The sequence below is a fragment of the Hyperolius riggenbachi genome, chromosome 9 (assembly GCF_040937935.1).
Source record: "Hyperolius riggenbachi isolate aHypRig1 chromosome 9, aHypRig1.pri, whole genome shotgun sequence".
Classification (NCBI taxonomy): domain Eukaryota; kingdom Metazoa; phylum Chordata; class Amphibia; order Anura; family Hyperoliidae; genus Hyperolius; species Hyperolius riggenbachi.
The window spans coordinates 119,017,921-119,035,702 of record NC_090654.1 but is presented as its reverse complement, the minus strand read 5'-3'; the positions used below and the strand labels follow the sequence as shown (position 1 = coordinate 119,035,702).

Sequence of the window (17,782 nt, the reverse complement as noted above, 5' to 3'; positions counted from 1 at the left end):
ATGAATATATAGCGCCTCATCTAAGGAAAGTTTCTCTTTCTCACTTACAACTTTATCTCCAGAGGGTCGACCTTCCCAACAGGGCCAAGGCCCACTTTAAAGCATGGGCAAAAGAAATAGCAATCCCAGATATCGAAAGCAAGATAATAACTGGCCTAGCGACAGTAAGAAAATTGATGGTTGGAGAAAACTGGAGAGAGTCTCATTTTAAATTCATTCATAGGGCCAAATATGCCTTCAACATTAAGTATGTCCACCCACCCACTTATTACTCCCCTAAATGCCCAAAATGTCATTTTCAAAATGCAAATCTTCTACACTGCATCTGGCAATGCCCGCACATATCAAAATTTTGGTCAACAGTATTATCCTACATTTATCAACTGTATAAAATCAAACTGCCACTAGACCCATCCCTTTTGCTATTCAATTTTTATGAGCCTCAATCTGACACGCCCAGTGAGAACACCAACAAACCTAAAGGACTACCTCCTTTGATCCACATCATTATCATCGCAGCCAGGAAATCCATCTTTAACAAGTGGATATATCAAGCAACGCCATCAGTATAGGAAGAGCTGACACACTTGTTCAACCTAGAAAGACTGGAAGCACTTTCTCATAAGGAGAAACGAACCAAACACTTTTTCAAGACATGGAAAACCTTCATACTTAACTCCTTAAGCAGTACAAAGCGACCTGGAGGTCGCTTTGACGTCATCGCCGGGGACCGGGACAGACCTGCGGCGAACGGCTGCGGGCAGAGCTGCGGCGAGGGATGTCCTGGGAGCTTGGAGCTGGAGGAAGCCCCCGGTAAGTACCACTTATTTTAGCATATTTCTCCTAATGACTCCTTTAACTGTAAAAAAAAATGAGTTTTACTTACCTGGGGCATCTACCAGCCCCCTGCAGCCATCCTGTGTCCTCACAGTCACTCATGGCTCCTCTGGTCCCCCGCTGCCAGCTAGTTTCGTTTTTGCCAACTGGGAGTCGGCCGTCCGCCATGCGTACGTTTTTACGCATTCCTGCTGGCGCAGGAAGCTATTGCAGACATCAACAAGTAAATTTTTACGTGTTCCGGTTGTAATGTGTAAAATTTGATCCCATCGGCAAAAACAAAACTAGCTAGCAGCGGGGGACCAGAGGAGCCATGAGTGACTGCGAGGACACAGGATGGCTGCAGGGGGCTGGTAGATGCCCCAGGTAAGTAAAACTCATATTTTTTTTACAGTTAAGGTTCCCTTTAAGTGCAAATGTATAAACAGTCTGCTATAATCAAACTCAGATAAACATTTAAGCTCATTTCCCCTAACACTGGCCAGTGATTAGTTTAAAGAGGAACTCCAGTGAAAATATTGTAATAAAAAAAGTGCTTCATTTTTACAATAATTATGTATAAATGACTTAGTCAGTGTTTGCCCATTATAAAATCGTATAAATCCCAGATTTACATTCTGACATTTATTACATGGTGACATTTTTACTGTTGGCAGGTGATGTAGCTGCTGCATGTTTTTTTGGCAGTTGGAAACAGCTGTAAACAACTATTTCCCACAATGCAGCAAGGTTCACAGACAGGAAACTGCCAAGAGTACTTACTCAGAAATTCTTTGTGGGAGGGGTTTCACCACAATATCAGTCATACAGCGCCCCCTGATGGTCTGTTTGTGAAAAGGAATAGATTTCTCATGTAAAAGGGGGTATCAGCTACTGATTGGGATAAAGTTCAATTCTTGGTCGGAATTTCTCTTTAAGTAGAAGGCCGGCAGTTGGAGCTCATATATAAAACAGTATTTGTAGGGTGTAGGGGAAAGCTTCACTCAGGAGAGCAGCAGCAGGAAGACGACACAAACGGGATTATTAGATATATATGAATGATCATCTTCTGAAAGACCTAGACACCTCAGGGCAGATTGTTGGTCAACATGACAGTTTTTGTCTCTAGTCCTAACTATAATCTGGGCTGTAAGACCCTGGGAGGCCTGATTATGTAAAAGTCACAATCCAACAGGAATCACTCACTCAAAGTTGGCTCTGTAAATCTGCAGAGGCTGCAATGCAGTCAGATGATAAAACATACCAATAAAACTGGATTCACTATCAGATGATTACTGTAGTAATAAAATAGCTTGCTTGCAGTTCCTTCAGATGAGGTAGGAAGACACATAATCATGTATAGTAGCCTGTAAATACTCCTGTTCAGCTAGGATGCTGTCAGATGTTACTGGAGAAAAAGATTTCACCTCCAGATAGCTCAGCAGCTCTTAGGCCCGGTTCACACTTGCGGTTGTTTGCCAAACGGACCGGATGACCTGACCGGATCCGGACCGGATCGGAACCGTACGGTTCTGATCCGGATCCGATCCGGATCCGGTCAGGTTGCATCAGGTGTCCATCAGGATGCGATCCGGATCCGTTTGGCAAAAAAACGTTAAAAACAAAAAAAAAGTTGGGGTCTGGGAGGTCAGCAGAAGGGGGACCTGTGGAATCAGGCCCTCTGCTGTTTAGCACTCACCTCCACCTGCGACATGCTGCCAACATCTCCGGATCCGGATCCAGCTGTGCTGCTCCACTCCAAAATGCTTGCCCATGTGTCCCCATCCAATATCGCCGCAACAATCCCCATAGGAAGTGGGGTAGAACATCCGGATTTCTCAGCCAGTGTGTTGTGCGCTCTCCGGTTCCCATTGGTTTGTATTGGCCGGATGGTGCAGTCCGGCTCCGCCCCGGATACGGCTGCCGGAGGAGCCGGATGAAAAAATAGCGCATGTTGGAACGGAGGCCGGAGTCCGGATCCGGCCCGGATCCGGTCCGGCTCCGGTTCGGCAGAACGGACGCATATGAACGGACGCATAGGCTTTCATTGCTATGCCGTGCGTCCGTTCCGTCCGTTCTGCAAGCGGTGCGGCTCCGGCACGGCGATTCCGGAGGGCCACCGCAAGTGTGAACTGGGCCTTAGTGAAACTCTCCTCTTCAGATTTCTATCAGTTCTTTCTCCTTTCTCCCTCCAGACAGTTCAGTTCTGTGTGGAACACTGTGTAATCCCCCAGATCCCTCTCCAGCCTCTTCTCCTCCCAACTCACTAAAACTCCCTCTCTGGAACATTCCTTCCTCTCAGAGCAAAGAGGTTTTCTCTTACCTCTCTAGAAGATATAACACCAGTTCAACCGGAAAAGATTTTTATCCAAAACACAGATTGACTATACACTATACTATATAGACTACTAAATAAAAATCTTTTCCAGTTGAACTGGTGATCTATCTTCCAGAGCGGTCAGTGAAAACCTCTTTTTCTGCTGAAAGATTGGCGATTTAACTTTATGTGTATGGTGACCTCCTCCCCTGCATTGTATCATCCACAGTTTGCCAGCATGATGTGTATACTCTAATATCGCAACTATGTGCTTCCCTGCACACAATGGTGGTGATGAGAATAATATATACAGTCCACTGCTGTAGTTGCGCTGAATTTTGTGTCTTTTTTCTTTGCACATAATTGTGTCAATGACACGAATATACACCAAGAAACTGTAGCAAAAAGGAAGGGATCCGCACATGTCCTAAAATGATCCTTTATTATGGACGTATCCAAAAGCACCAATCATGCATCTATAGCTGACATGTTTCAGACCTACTGGTCCTTAATCATAGCTAAAATAAAATGGCACAGAGAAACCATATATACCCATCCCCTGTAAAGGGGGCGGCCCCAACAGCCGGGGATACGCCCTCAGACCTCACAGATGGAAGGGGATATTTACAGGGAAATAGGTATAGGGCTATGACATATGGGACATCTCAATTAGAGCCAACATTGTTCAAGTCAGTAAACCCACCCAATAGCAACCCCACTCCAAGTATAACAATAAAATAATAATAAAATCAACTGAGTATACAATAAAAATTTTGCTACAGTTTCTTGGATTTGGCCTCCCTGGTTCCAGCACTGTCCCTGTCTGAGTGAGCGGTGTTCCGGTGCTTTCTTCCCTACTGACTTTTGGCTTGTTTACACCAGCTCCTGGAAGTGCCTGTGATTCCTACGACACAGTTATTTTTACACCGCATGCATCTTTGTTTTTATGGCGCAGAGGGAGCAGCCGGCTCTGAGGAGCAATACTGGTGCACATGACAGCGCTAGCCATGTCCACAAGTCGAAATTTGATCTCTACTTTAGAACCTCTAAAGCCCCTCAGACTTCCAAAAACAAGCAAGGGGTTACTGCTAATACCAATGCCCAGTTGGAAACTACGCCACCCATACCCGGTGTCCCACTCTGTGATGTGATATCATCCAGCAAAGAATGCCACTCTGAGCCGGTTCATACCTTGGGGGTGGCTGGCGCTGCTCTTCCGGGTTTCTCTCGGTCCTTTGGGGCTGGTTTGGCCGGAGGTGAGGTGTCCCTGCAGTCCCTCGGGGATTCCGAAGTTGCTCCGCATGTCGCTGCACTGGAGCGGGCGGGGATCCGTATCCGAGGCCTTACGGAACAGGACAGACGCCATTCACTTGGTTCCGGAACATTGCCATTGGATGCAGCCCTGGTGATGTCATCTCTAGGGGCCAGACCAAAGCAACCGATGGAGGCTCTGAGCGGAGGTCTGGCTGCGGAGGATGTCTGCCTGCAGTCTCGACCACATTGCAAGCGCTTGATGGAAGGCCTCTTAGAGAGAGTGGGATCATGAGAAGGCAGGCGGCCAACAGGTATTGACTGTACTTGCGAACAGTAATGACACATGCTCCCTTCCATCTGTCTGTGCCGATGTTTCTAGTCAATCTGTTGTTATGTCTGCCAGTAATTCTGCCTGCATTGATGTTTCTGGTCAACTTGTTGCCAGTGTGTCTGCTAATATCTCTGCCTCTGGCGATATCTCCAGCTTCCCTGTTACTAGTGTGTCCGCCCATGACCTTGCCTGTACTGATGTCCCCAATCAATCTGTTGCTAGTGCCCCTGTTAAAACCTCTGGACATGCACTGCAAGCGAAAAGCTCGCAAGATCAGTTACCTGCTTCTCAGGCCACCTGCAATCAGACTCCACATAGGGATGAGGGGTCCATAGAGCAGGACCCCGCATGGCAATGGCCCACTAATGAGGAGATCACGGAACGTATACAGATGGCCATCAGTTCCACCCATATGCCCCAATTAACTTTCGATACTGCCCAGTTGCCAGAAGAGAGGTCTGCAATTGCAGATAAACACCTTATTGGTTTGGGGGATCTGGCGTACGATTCTAACAGATGTCAGAGATTTGCTGCTGTCTTCTCAAGGAGACCCTATGTGGGAGAGGTTGAACCTGAAATTGGACTGAGAACCTCTTTCACACAATTGGAATCACTTGTTGAGAAGGAGACTAAAGTGTGGTGGGACTTAACCACATTGAAACAGTATGTTGCTGAGAAAATTGTACCCAGGGGTCTCCGTATCAGAAAGGTGCCAACTACAGTTTACTCCGAACAATCTATCATAGAATGGAATGTCATACTAACTGACTGTTCTTTGGCTCTGATGAGACTCATTATCTCGTATGAGGAACAAAAACTTATTGATCTCAATGTCAAAATTACGGATTTGAAAGCAAATATTTTGAAATTCAAGAATTTTGATCAATTTGATGCCCTTAACAAAAGAATGCAGGATAGTATATCCAAATTAGAATCTATTATTTCTGAAACCAAAATATCTAAATACCTAAGGGATGTGGAAGACTACAAATCCAATGTTGTGTACGAGTGGGGCAGATGGGAGTCTATGGCAAGGTCCCCTAAATCACCTAGACCCATTTTACGTAGACCTTATAGACAACAGAATAGACGAGTGAGTTTAAGTTCACCAGAGGTTTCTGAGCTTTCGGACACCCCAGACATAGTGGGGGACAATCAATCTATACAGGCTACTGCTATCTCTGGCCCGTCAAAAAACATCCCAGGCCAGGCCACGTATTACAAGAGACAGAGAAAGGGTCGCAGGAAGGGCAGGAGGGGAGGAGAAGGAAGACCAGACGGGCGGGTTTGAGACATAGTGCCCATAGGGCCACGGCGGTGGGGAATGAGGTGTGTAGTGTGGTTAATCTTTCTCGCCATGTACTTTTTGAAGTTGAGGAACGAGTTCTGGGTAGGGGTCTTTCATTCGCACCGACCAATCACATGGATGTATTTGACACAATTGTGGCTGTGAATAGGTTTGTGCGAAGTCTTTTATTACGCAAACATTTTTCTGACCATAATACGGATAGAGCTGGTGATCAGGGGACTGAGATTGGCGTTACTGATATTGGGGATTTTGATGAAACCAGCGCTAGATGGGCCTTGGATCATCTGGCGTCTGATAGTATCGGAATAATCTCCCTTGATGATGTTAAGCCAGTCCAGACTCGCAATCCAGATTTCTACCCTCTGAATAGTAGAACTCATCATGTTGAGACCTTTTAGGAACTGGTAGAGAGGGATTTAGTTGAATTGGAGAGCAGTCGGCGAATGGGTGACTCCAATCTGTCGCGTCGGGAGCGACAGGCCCTTTTTGAATTTAAGAATAATTCTAATATTGTTATACATAGCGCTGATAAGGGGGGGGGGGCTGTTGTTGTTCTCGACAGTGACAGTTACAGAATGGAAGCACTAAGACAATTGGGTGACCCTACTGTTTATCAAAAACTAAGAGGGGATCCTAGGGTATCCTTTCAGAAGGAGCTTATGGTTTTATTATCCTTTGGTTATAGTCTAGGTGTTTTGGACCAAAAAATGGTGGATTATTTGGGTGTGGCCCATCCGGTCACCCCAATTTTTCACCATCTCCCAAAGATCCACAAACCGGGTGTTCCCCCGGAGGGCAGGCCCATAGTGGCCGGCATTGGGTCCCTGGGGGAGCGCCTGAGTGAGTGGGTCGATTCCTTACTTCAGCCATTGGTGAGACGCCTCCCGGGTTTTATTAGGGACACTAAACATCTCCTCTCGAGTATGGGGGGTTTTTCCTGGAAAGAACATTATACGTGGATCACTATTGATGTTAAGGCCCTTTACTCATGCATACCTCATGGCCCCGCTGTTGAGGCGATTAGATACCATCTTACAATATTCTCTGCTTATCCTGAGGATCTCCAGACCTTCATCTGTTTGGCTGTCGAGTACCTCCTGGTCCGCAACTATTTCATGTTCGATGGTGGCTTCTACCTCCAGATGTGCAGCGCTTCTATGGGGGCCAAATTTTCCCCGTCCCTAGCCAACCTCTATATGGGGTGGTGGGAGGAGCGCTGCATCTTTGGGGGTGGGAGTTCCCTTCTGGGGAGTGTTGCGTGGTACGGGAGGTACATCGATGACCTCCTCCTTGTGTGGAGGGGGTCGCCTGCAGATATACCTGCATTTTTGAGTTATCTTAACTCTAACACTTTCAACTTACAGTTTACGTCGAGTTGGCATGCCATTTCCATTGACTATCTAGATGTCACTCTGGTGGGGGACCCAATTGGAGGGAAAGTGCATACCAAAACGTATCGGAAACCCTGTAGTGGGAATACTACCCTTCGGGCCACGAGCTGCCACCCGAGGCATACCATTCGCGGGGTCCCTGTTGGAGAGTTTATCAGAGCCCGACGTAACTGCTCGGAGGCTGCATGGCTCGGAGAAGAGTTTGATAAGGTAGAGATGAGACTACGTGAGAGGGGTTATCCTGACTGGATGATCAGGAGGGGTAAATTGCGGGCTAACTCCAGGGATAGAGACCAACTCCTGGAGGGCATGAGTAGGAGGGATAGTAAAAATTCCAAACCTACATTTGTGACAACCTTCCGCACTGAGTATAGTAGGATCGTCTCGATCCTGAAGAAGTACCTCCCAATTTTGGAGGGCGATGAGGAATTACGCGGGGTCCTACAACAGGGGGTTCGATTTGCAAGTAGACGTGCTCCTACTTTGGCCCAATCACTATCCCCAAGTCTTTATAATATCAGGTCGAGAATTCCCACTTGGCTTAACACCATAGGCTCGCTGTGGTGTTAAGACCTGTCACTATTGTCATGTTCATACCCGAACACGGGAAGCCATCTCTGCTTCGAATGGTCGCAGGTTTCCTATAAAACAGTTCATCAATTGTGGCACCCGTAGTGTTATCTATTTGGTTACTTGTAGTGAGTGTGCCCTGCAATATGTAAGGTGCACTACCAGGCCTCTGTGTGCCAGAATTGGTGAACACTATTGCGGCCCTGGATGGTTAAGCTCCAATGTCTCGAATGTAGCGAAGCTTTTTCGCCAAGTACATCACGGCGATATGTCCTCTTTTTCCTTCCATGGTCTGGAAAGGGTGTCTCAGAGTGTGAGGGGTGGAGATATATCCAAACAGCTAAAAAGCCATGAGGCCTTATGGATCTTTAGGCTCGGTACGAGACTTCCTCAAAGTTTGAACTTTCGATGGGACTTAGCTTTAATCACTTAATGCTGTCATGGGGCCGCCTCCTATCCTTCTCTCCCTTTTTTATTTTTATTGTATACTCAGTTGATTTTATTATTATTTTATTGTTATACTTGGAGTGGGGTTGCTATTGGGTGGGTTTACTGACTTGAACAATGTTGGCTCTAATTGAGATGTCCCATATGTCATAGCCCTATACCTATTTCCCTGTAAATATCCCCTTCCATCTGTGAGGTCTGAGGGCGTATCCCCGGCTGTTGGGGCCGCCCCCTTCACAGGGGATGGGTATATATGGTTTCTCTGTGCCATTTTATTTTAGCTATGATTAAGGACCAGTAGGTCTGAAACATGTCAGCTATAGATGCATGATTGGTGCTTTTGGATACGTCCATAATAAAGGATCATTTTAGGACATGTGCGGATCCCTTCCTTTTTGCTACAGTTTCTTGGATTTGGCCTCCCTGGTTCCAGCACTGTCCCTGTCTGAGTGAGCGGTGTTCCGGTGCTTTCTTCCCTATGAATATACACCACTTGCCCCCTGTGCTGCACATTATTTATACTGTGGCGATCTGCATAATAGTATATATATCTTTTTTTTTTGTCACCTGCGCTAGCGCAGAATATATAGTATGGCGATCTGCAGGTTTCACAATAAGTACAGGGTTACTATGACTACCGGACGCTACAGCAGCAGCCACTTCAGACGTCCTTGCTGCCTGGGTTTCCAGGAAGTAATGTCACGACTATCACGGAAACTCCTGCCCGATACAAGCAGCTCATACTGCGGTATACAGAGACAGGGATGTAGGCTGGCGGAGGGGAACACCAATGGGTGATGGGTAAAACCTGCAAGGTGTATACCTAGAGGTAACACTGCATTTACTCCTCCCCGCGGGAGGGGGGGGGGCAGATGCAAATTATCAACCTCATTTAAACCACGCTTTAGAAGCGTTTGGCTAGCTCTGACTTGGGCTGTTGGAGGGTTGCAGGGGGACATTCTGTCCAATTGTACAGCTGGTGGGGGGATGTTTGTTTGTTGTATATAGCACTTGCACTATGTCACTATTCTGATGAAGCCTTTTTTTGGTGAAACCGGTCAAAAGCTATAGGAGCACTGTATCATATTGTATAGCACCCATGTAGTTGTCGGTAGAGTCTCTACCCCCTTCCTTCCTTTATCTATTTGTGCTGTCAATGCTCATTTGAGCGATTAAGATGCTGTAATCATACACAGCAATCCCATTTGCTTTATTTTGCACACTGTCTATCCGCCATCTGGAGTATGGCTAGCTACACCTCACTCGGACTGACTAATGGGAGTGTAGGGGGATCAGCAACGACACCCTGAATCATATGCGAGACAGTGTACACAGCACAATACTGTTGTTACAAAAGTACATGTCCAGACACTCACATTGAGGGTAATTTTTCATTTTTTAACAATATTTATTTGTATCCAATCAAAGAGACCTTTCTTTTTTAAGTACCTATAGGGTTGTCCCTTCGGGCCTCCAGTGTTCAGTTAGCGTTATTCCCTGGTACCTATTCGGCTAGTGGGACACATACACCTATATGCATCATGGGGCATAGACATGCAGGTAGCCATATCAAATAAACATTTCTCCAGCAGTCTTTGTTTATTCAAGTCTAGCTCATGATGTATGTCCAGCCCTGTCAATAAATATAAAAATAGATCAACGCAGACATGCCCGAATATGTCATTAGCGTTGGTAATATTTGCTTTCAGATAAATGAGAGAAGCCATTCATAAGGGCAAAACAGCATCATCTGCCAGCCTCAAAACAAAGCCGCTCAGAACATACACACTCATTGATCATTTCTGAAGACACCCCATTAGCCCTCACATCACCCAGCTCCCATTTGCATGATTGACAATGTCCTAAAGCATAATGGCACATTTCAAATGCTATATGAAGTCATTTTTCTAGAGTATGTTCTACAACCTGTCCAAAACAACACACCCGCTGAATAAGTATCATCATTACCTTCTGAAAAGGGCTAAGAATAAATTGTCAATATACTACAACAAATATGGGTGCTACAAGCAGCATCTCTACACTGGGAAACAACCTTTTCTATATTATTAGATAAATATACACACATTTTTTTGTTTTGCTTTTTTGGGGTGGCTACGTGGGAGGATCAGCTCTTACACAAATGCCCCACTCTGCCTACGTGAGCTAAGAAGCTGGAAACTGGTTCCACGTGCTGCCCTTCCCCCAGGCCCTTGTGCCATTCCTCAACCTACACAGCACAGAACATGTTGAGTTGTGATAGCCACCTGATTTCTGGTTCCACCTGATGGGTATCCTCTCTGCAGTCACTGCCCGCCTGAATGTCTTCCTTCTCCTCTGGATCTTGCAACTATTTCTTCTGTATCCTTCTACTGCTGCCTTGTCATTCAGTCTTGCTCTGGGTCAAAGGGAAAGGACAGTAAGACCCAAAGCAAGGCAGATTAACCTGATAGTGTCTTCCTGCAGATGGTCCCAGGAAACACAGGGATGGGACCTAAAGGGCACATCAGGAGGCAGTGGCTAGGGAGGGGACACCTATTGGCTGGAACCAGGAGCGGAAACTATCCCAATCTGTGTCCAGCATGCCCAGCTGAATAATGAGCACTGGGGGATAATGTGGGAAGATGCAGATGCCTACGGGTGCAGCACACTCTGCATTAAGAGACCCCTTAATGGGGGGTGTCAGTACAAACCATGGGGCCTCTGATCAACCATTTTATGGGACTACCCTTCGCAGGCTCCACCCTCCCCCTCTGGTGAGCCAACATCATAAATGGGACCACCTTAATGCCCTGCTCCACCCAAACAAATGTAGTCACCATTGTTCTCCCCCATAACAAGTGCTGCATAACTTCCCTCACACCCACTAAAATAAGCATAGGCTGTATAACTCCAACCCCTATCCCAGCAACATGCATGGCCAATGTAACCTCCCTCCCAGGGTCGGACTGGGCCACCGTAGTACAGTTTTTTCCCTCGGTGGGCCCCGCCTGCAGGTCTCTGGTGGGCCCCCCTCCTTGTCTGACAGAGCTCCAATTGCTGCCTGCAGCACAAAAAGTCTCTACTCAGTGCTGTAATCCCTCATGCTGAGAGCAGTGGTGTAGCTAAGGAGCTGTAGGCCTCGATGCAAATTTTACAATGGGGTCCCCCATGTACTCTCTACATAACAAATGATACGACGCACCAAAACCTGCCAATGGCAACTACAGTGTCAGAGGTGCAAGAAGGGGATGGGAAATAGCATGTTAATGATTACCACAGTTCAAAGTATCTATAGAAGTGATTATTATGAGCACAGGACCAATAGAAAGCTAATATTGTAGTTGAGGGAGGGCCTTTTCGGGCCCCTTTGGCCCAAGGGCCCCGATGCAGTCGCAACCTCTGCAAAGTAGGACATTACTTTATATTGAAGGAGGGGACTCTATGCAAAGTTTTGCTGGGCAGCAGGGTCTCTAAATTACAATGCTGCTAAGATCATGTACATTTGGCCCTGTCCATAATACATCATGACCACGCCCACCTTCCGGTGCATGGCCACGCCCTTTTTTCACCGCAATCATGGGATGTGTGGGCCCCAGGTTGAAATTTCTTTGGTGGGCCCCCAGTGTCCCAGTCCGACCCTGCTCCCTCCTACCATCCATAGGAAGTATGGCCAATATTAACACTCCCCCAATAGCAATTATGACTAATAATGGTGTGTGTGTGTGTAGGAGGGGGGGGACCATTGTTATGTTAATGCCCATAATCCCAATATTTTCACCACTTAGCAAATCCATGGGACAGCTTTTTTACAAATTCAAAGTCTTATCAAATTCAGAGTTTTGCACTCTCAACTTGCTGCATTAGCACTTGGTAAAATTCTGGTCCAGGACACTATTGGCATGGAGTTTGTATGATCTCCCAATGATAGCATTGGTTCACTTTGAGCACTTTGGTTTCTCCCACATATATAGTTGTGCTTATAGCACTGACCTATATATGTACAGTATATCGTAAAGGGAACCTTAACTGAACGGGGGGTTAAGAGTTTCACTTACCGGGAGCTATTACCAGCCCCCTGCAGCAGTCCCTACTGCAATTAGCGCTGTTGCGGACCGCAACGCGTACAAAAACACGCTTTGCCGCATATCTACGTGTGCGGAATGCAGCAGCGCAATTTTTGTACGCGTTGCGGTCCGCAACAGCGCTAATTGCAGTAGGGAATGCGTCCAATAATACACATGGCGGCCGGCCGACTGGTGAGTCGTCAAAAACGAAACTAAGTGACAGCAGGGGACCAGAGGATTCCAGGGCGGCTCCGAGGGCACAGGACTGTTGCAGGGGGCTGGTAATAGCCCCAGGTAAGGGAAACTCTTTACCCCCCCCGTTCAGTTAAGGTTCCCTTTAAGTGCAATAAGTAGTAATAGCTATTGCTGAATAATCAGGACCAAAGGTAAACATTCAAAACGCCCTAAGGTGAAATCAAACTCTAGATGTAAGGTAGTTCAAGGCAAAGGGGTATCAGCCCCCACAGGACAATGATGCAGTGCCTCTTCAGGAGGATGCCAGAATAGAGGTTGATTTAATCTAAAAAATACCAACATACAGTGGTGTGAAAAAGTATTTGCCCCCTTCCTGATTTCTTATTCTTTTGCATGTTTGTCACACTTAAATGTTTCTGCTCATCTAAAACCGCTAACCATTAGTCAAAGATAACATAATTGAACACAAAATGCAGTTTTAAATGATGGTTTTTATTATTTAGTGAGAAAAAAAACTCCAAACCTACATGGCCCTGTGTGAAAAAGAAATTGCCCCCTGAACCTAATAACTGGTTGGGCCACCCTTAGCAGCAATAACTGCAATCAAGCGTTTGCGATAACTTGCAACGAGTCATTTACAGCACTCTGAAGGAATTTTGGCCCACTTATCTTTGCAGAATTGTTGTAATACAGCTTTATTTGAGGGTTTTCTAGCATGAACCACCTTTTTAAGGTCATGCCACAACATCTCAATAGGATTCAGGTCAGGACTTTGACTAGGCCACTCCAAAGTCTTCATTTTGTTTTTCTTCAGCCATTCAGAGGTGGATTTGCTGGTGTGTTTTGGGTCATTGTCCTGCTGCAGCACCCAAGATCACTTCAGCTTGAGTTGACAAACAGATGGCCGGACATTCTCCTTCAGGATTATGTGGTAGACAGTAGAATTCATGGTTCCATCTATCACAGCAAGCCTTCCAGGTCCTGAAGCAGCAAAACAACCCCAGACCATCACACTACCACCACCATATTTTACTGTTGGTATGATGTTCTTTTGCTGAAATGCTGTGTTACTTCTACGCCAGATGTAACGGGACACGCACCTTCCAAAAAGTTCAACTTTTGTCTCGTCGGTCCATAAGGTATTTTCCCAAAAGTCTTGGCAATCATTGTGATGTTTTTTAGCAAAATTGAGACGAGCCTTAATGTTCTTTTTGCTTAAAAGTGGTTTGCGCCTTGGATATCTGCCATGCAGGCCGTTTTTGCCCAGTCTCTTTCTTATGGTGGAGTCGTGAACACTGACCTTAATTGAGGCAAGTGAGGCCTGCAGTTCTGTAGATGTCGTCCTGGGGTCTTTTGTGGCCTCTCTGATGAGTTTTCTCTGCGCTCTTGGGGTAATATTGGTCGGCTGGCCACTCCTGGGAAGGTTCATCGCTGTTCCATGTTTTTGCCATTTGTGGATAATGTCTCTCACTGTGGTTCGCTGGAGTCCCAAAGCTTTAGAAATGGCTTTATAACCTTTACCAGACTTCTAGATCTTAATTACAGTACTTTTGTCTCATTTGTTCCTGAATTTCTTTGGATCTTGGCATGATGTCTAGCTTTTGAGGTGCTTTTGGTCTACTTCTCTGTGTCAGATAGCTACTATTTAAGTGATTTCTTGATTGAAACAGGTGTGGCAGTAATCAGGCCTTAAGGTGGCCATACATGGTACAATTTTTTCATACAATCTTACCATTTCTATGTATTATAAGGGTAAATTATGTGAATATACTGAAAGGATAATTTAGGCAATTCCCTTATACTACATAGAATTGGTAAGATTGGATGAAAAAATTGTACCATGTATGGCCACCATTAGGGTGACTACAGAAATTCAACTCAGGTGCGATAAACCACAGTTAAGTTATTTTTTAACAAGGGGGGGGGGGGGCAATCACTTTTTCACACAGGGCCATGTAGATTTGGAGTTTTTTTTTCTCACTAAATAATAAAAACCATCATTTAAAACTGCATTTTGTGTTCAATTATGTTTTCTTTGACTAATAGTTAACGGTTTTTGATGAGCAGAAACATTTAAGTGTGACAAACATGCAAAAGAATAAGAAATCAGGAAGGGGGCAAATACTTTTTCACACCACTGTAGATACACAAGGAGCCACACAGATGAAGTGAGAGTAGGATTTGTAGCCATTATAAGCGCTTGTAGTTTGAATCTGATAACTGTAAGTATGGGGACACTGTAACTCCACTTTAAAGCCTCATGCCACTGTATGCTTTGAGGTGTGCATTCCAGCAATGAGTCTAGTGGGCAGTATGCATGGACAGCACTTTCTGGTGCTCCCACTTATTTGTTGTGCAGCAGCGAGTTATTGCAATGCACCATTGCATGCACTTTCTCCACAATGCAGTACTGTCCCATTCACTGTCACTAAATGGGATTTGCATTGCAATGGACGCAGAAGTCGTACACTGCTATATAAATGCATGACCACCTGCATTAGAATGTTTTGTTGTCTCTGCTCAGTGGCAGCCTATTAAGTGTCCCAGAGTTAGAAAAAGGTTACTAGTTCATGTATTTTATCTCCCCTTGCTCTCAGAAGTTGTATTCTGCCAGGAAAACTTTTATGGCTGTACCTTTTTCATCAGTGTTGTTTACTGTACTCCCGACAAGACAGAAGCTATCACTTCCATGCCTAAAATTAACTCTTTCCGGCAGCAAAATAAAACAAGTAAAGCAGCCTGGTTATTAATATGTTTTGCACTGTACATACGCATGTTTACCTCATCGTGTCCTTTATCGCCTCAGGTACACTTTAATTCCTGTTTAGCAAGTACTGTACCTCTGAAGAGCAGAGTTCAGAAAAATATTAAGACAACACAAAAGACATTGGGGTAGAGTCTGTTTAGAAATCACCTGCTTTAAATATTAGTGGAAACGGTGTATGGAAATCACTTATCCAATTAATGCCAGTATAATGTGACTGGTTTGTTATGTTCAGTGCGCTTGCACTCTGGGGAGTGTGCACAGCGGCCACTGGGAGCAGAAAGTGCTCTATTGTTAGCCTGACGAAGCCGCCTGCTCCCTGAACCACATTGCTAATTATCGGTGAAGTAAGGAGACTGTTTTCCCTATTTGTTCTTACACTAAAAATGAATGACATAAAATGTAAAAAATGTAACATTTGGTAATGTACATGAATTCAGCTGTGCCAGGTAGCTTTGCATTTTAAACAGAGCCGGATTATCCAAAATGCAACTAAGGCAAGTGCCTAGGGCCTGGTAGGTGTCCAGAGCCCTGTCTGCTGCCCTTTTCTGATCCCCATTCCTCATCTTGCCTTACCAAAGATGCCAGGTGGCCAGCAGGGGGAGACAAATATGCTAACTTCACTAGGGCTCCATTTCATGTTAATCCTCCTATGACTGAAAATGAATCATCAATTTCATCCCCCCAAAAAAGTTTGATACTTACCTCAGTAGTAGGAAAACTGTGGATAGGACCAAAATGTAAAGTACATATTCCCTATGGCGAATGAGAGAAACACAGGAAAAAAGTAATATACAATGCACTAATATACAATGCACTTTTCTCTGGGAGAAATGTACATCTTATGTGTGCATGTTTACATGTATTTTAAACACTTCACCTCCAAGGGTTTTTCCCCTTCAAAAAAAAACAACAATTTTCACCCATCAGCGCTCCTTCCATTGATTTGCCTATAACTTTATTACTACTTATCACAACTAAACAATCTATATCTTGTTTTTTTCGCCACCAATTGTGCTTTCTTTGGAGGGTACTTTTTGCTAAGCACACTTTTTGCTAAAACACATTTACAATAAAATAATTTTATTGTAAATGTGTTTTAACAGGAAAAATAAGAAAAAAATGGAAAAAAGTAATTATTTCTCAGTTTTCAGCCATTATAGTTTTAAAATAATACATACTACTGTAATTAAAGAGTAACTGTTAGCCCCCAAATTGAATTTTAAAACACTATTGCAATGTTTTATTTATTATATAAGTGAGCCAAAAAGCCAATGCACAAGTTAAAAATCAATCTAATTTTGTTACTATCTAACCTTTTCCCCCAGCTCCGGACGCAAGCCGCATATCAGATACTGTAGCATGCAGAGCATGCCTATGTCTGGCCGACCCCCCTCTCCCCCCCAGGACCAGGTGCCAATATATTCTCCCCACCGCAGCTGAGCTCTGACACGGAGACAGAGCGGCAGCACTTCCAGAGCAGCACCGCAGAGCAGCCAGCGCCGTGCATCTCTCACATGTGATTCTCTCACATGTGACTCGGCGGCGGCTGCTCTGCGGTGACGGTGCTGGAAGTGCTGCCGCTCTGTCTCCGTGTCAGAGCGGTCAGCTGCGGTGGGGAGAATATATTGGCACCTGGTCCTGGGGGGGAGAGGGGGGTCGGCCAGACATAGGCATGCTCTGCATGCTATAGTATCTGATATGCGGCTTGCGTCCGGAGCTGGGGGAAAAGGTTAGATAGTAACAAAATTAGATTGATTTTTAACTTGTGCATTGGCTTTTTGGCTCACTTATATAATAAATAAAACATTGCAATAGTGTTTTAAAATTCAATTTGGGGGCTAACCGTTACTCTTTAAAACCCATGTATTTTATTTGCCCATTTGTCCTGGTTATTGCAATATTTAACATTTTTCCCTAGTACAATGCATGGCGCCCCCTGCATGGGAGTACAATGTATGCCCCCCCACACGGGAGCGTGTGGGGGGTGAGCAGGAAGGGACATGCGAGCTATGTCCCTGCAAAGAGATATGAGATTTTGCAGGGACGTCGTTACTCGTCCCGGGGAGGGGAAGTGGTTAAATGTTACAATTTTTCGTGATCGTGTTCCTTTACGTGTACCTTTATGTTTGGATGTTTTCATACGATGCATAAACTACAAATTCAGTTTTGTACTTGTGTTGCTTGAGGTACCCATTACACTGTGCATGTATCTATGATCTCCCCTATTGTCTGGTCCCATGTCAATTATAAGTGAACTCATTACAGTCTGTCTGCCTCAACCTGTTGACTAACAAATGTATGTTAAAGCAGCAGGGACTGCCATACTATCACAGCAAAAAAAC

At 45.2% G+C, this 17,782-nt stretch overlaps 2 protein-coding genes across 21 annotated transcripts in view; one reads left to right on the top strand and one right to left on the bottom strand.

Moving 5' to 3' along the window:
* The window catches only part of LOC137532655 (secreted protein C-like), a 489,020-nt gene that overhangs the window by 42,260 nt on the left and 428,978 nt on the right, over positions 1 to 17,782 (top strand). The gene's annotated exons all lie outside the window — the stretch shown is intronic.
* Positions 1 to 17,782, bottom strand: part of CCDC9B (coiled-coil domain containing 9B) — a 271,992-nt gene that overhangs the window by 127,764 nt on the left and 126,446 nt on the right. For 6 of the 20 annotated variants that reach the window (XM_068253405.1, XM_068253411.1, XM_068253402.1 and 3 more), the window contains one exon: positions 10,700 to 10,830. The exons of 11 other annotated variants lie outside the window; for them this stretch is intronic. In XM_068253405.1, the coding sequence (XP_068109506.1) occupies positions 10,700 to 10,830 (131 nt within the window). Of the gene's footprint in view, positions 1 to 9,877; positions 10,069 to 10,699; positions 10,831 to 17,782 lie in introns of those variants that run through there. 3 more of the 20 variants (XM_068253408.1, XM_068253413.1, XM_068253421.1) reach the window with 3 other exon arrangements.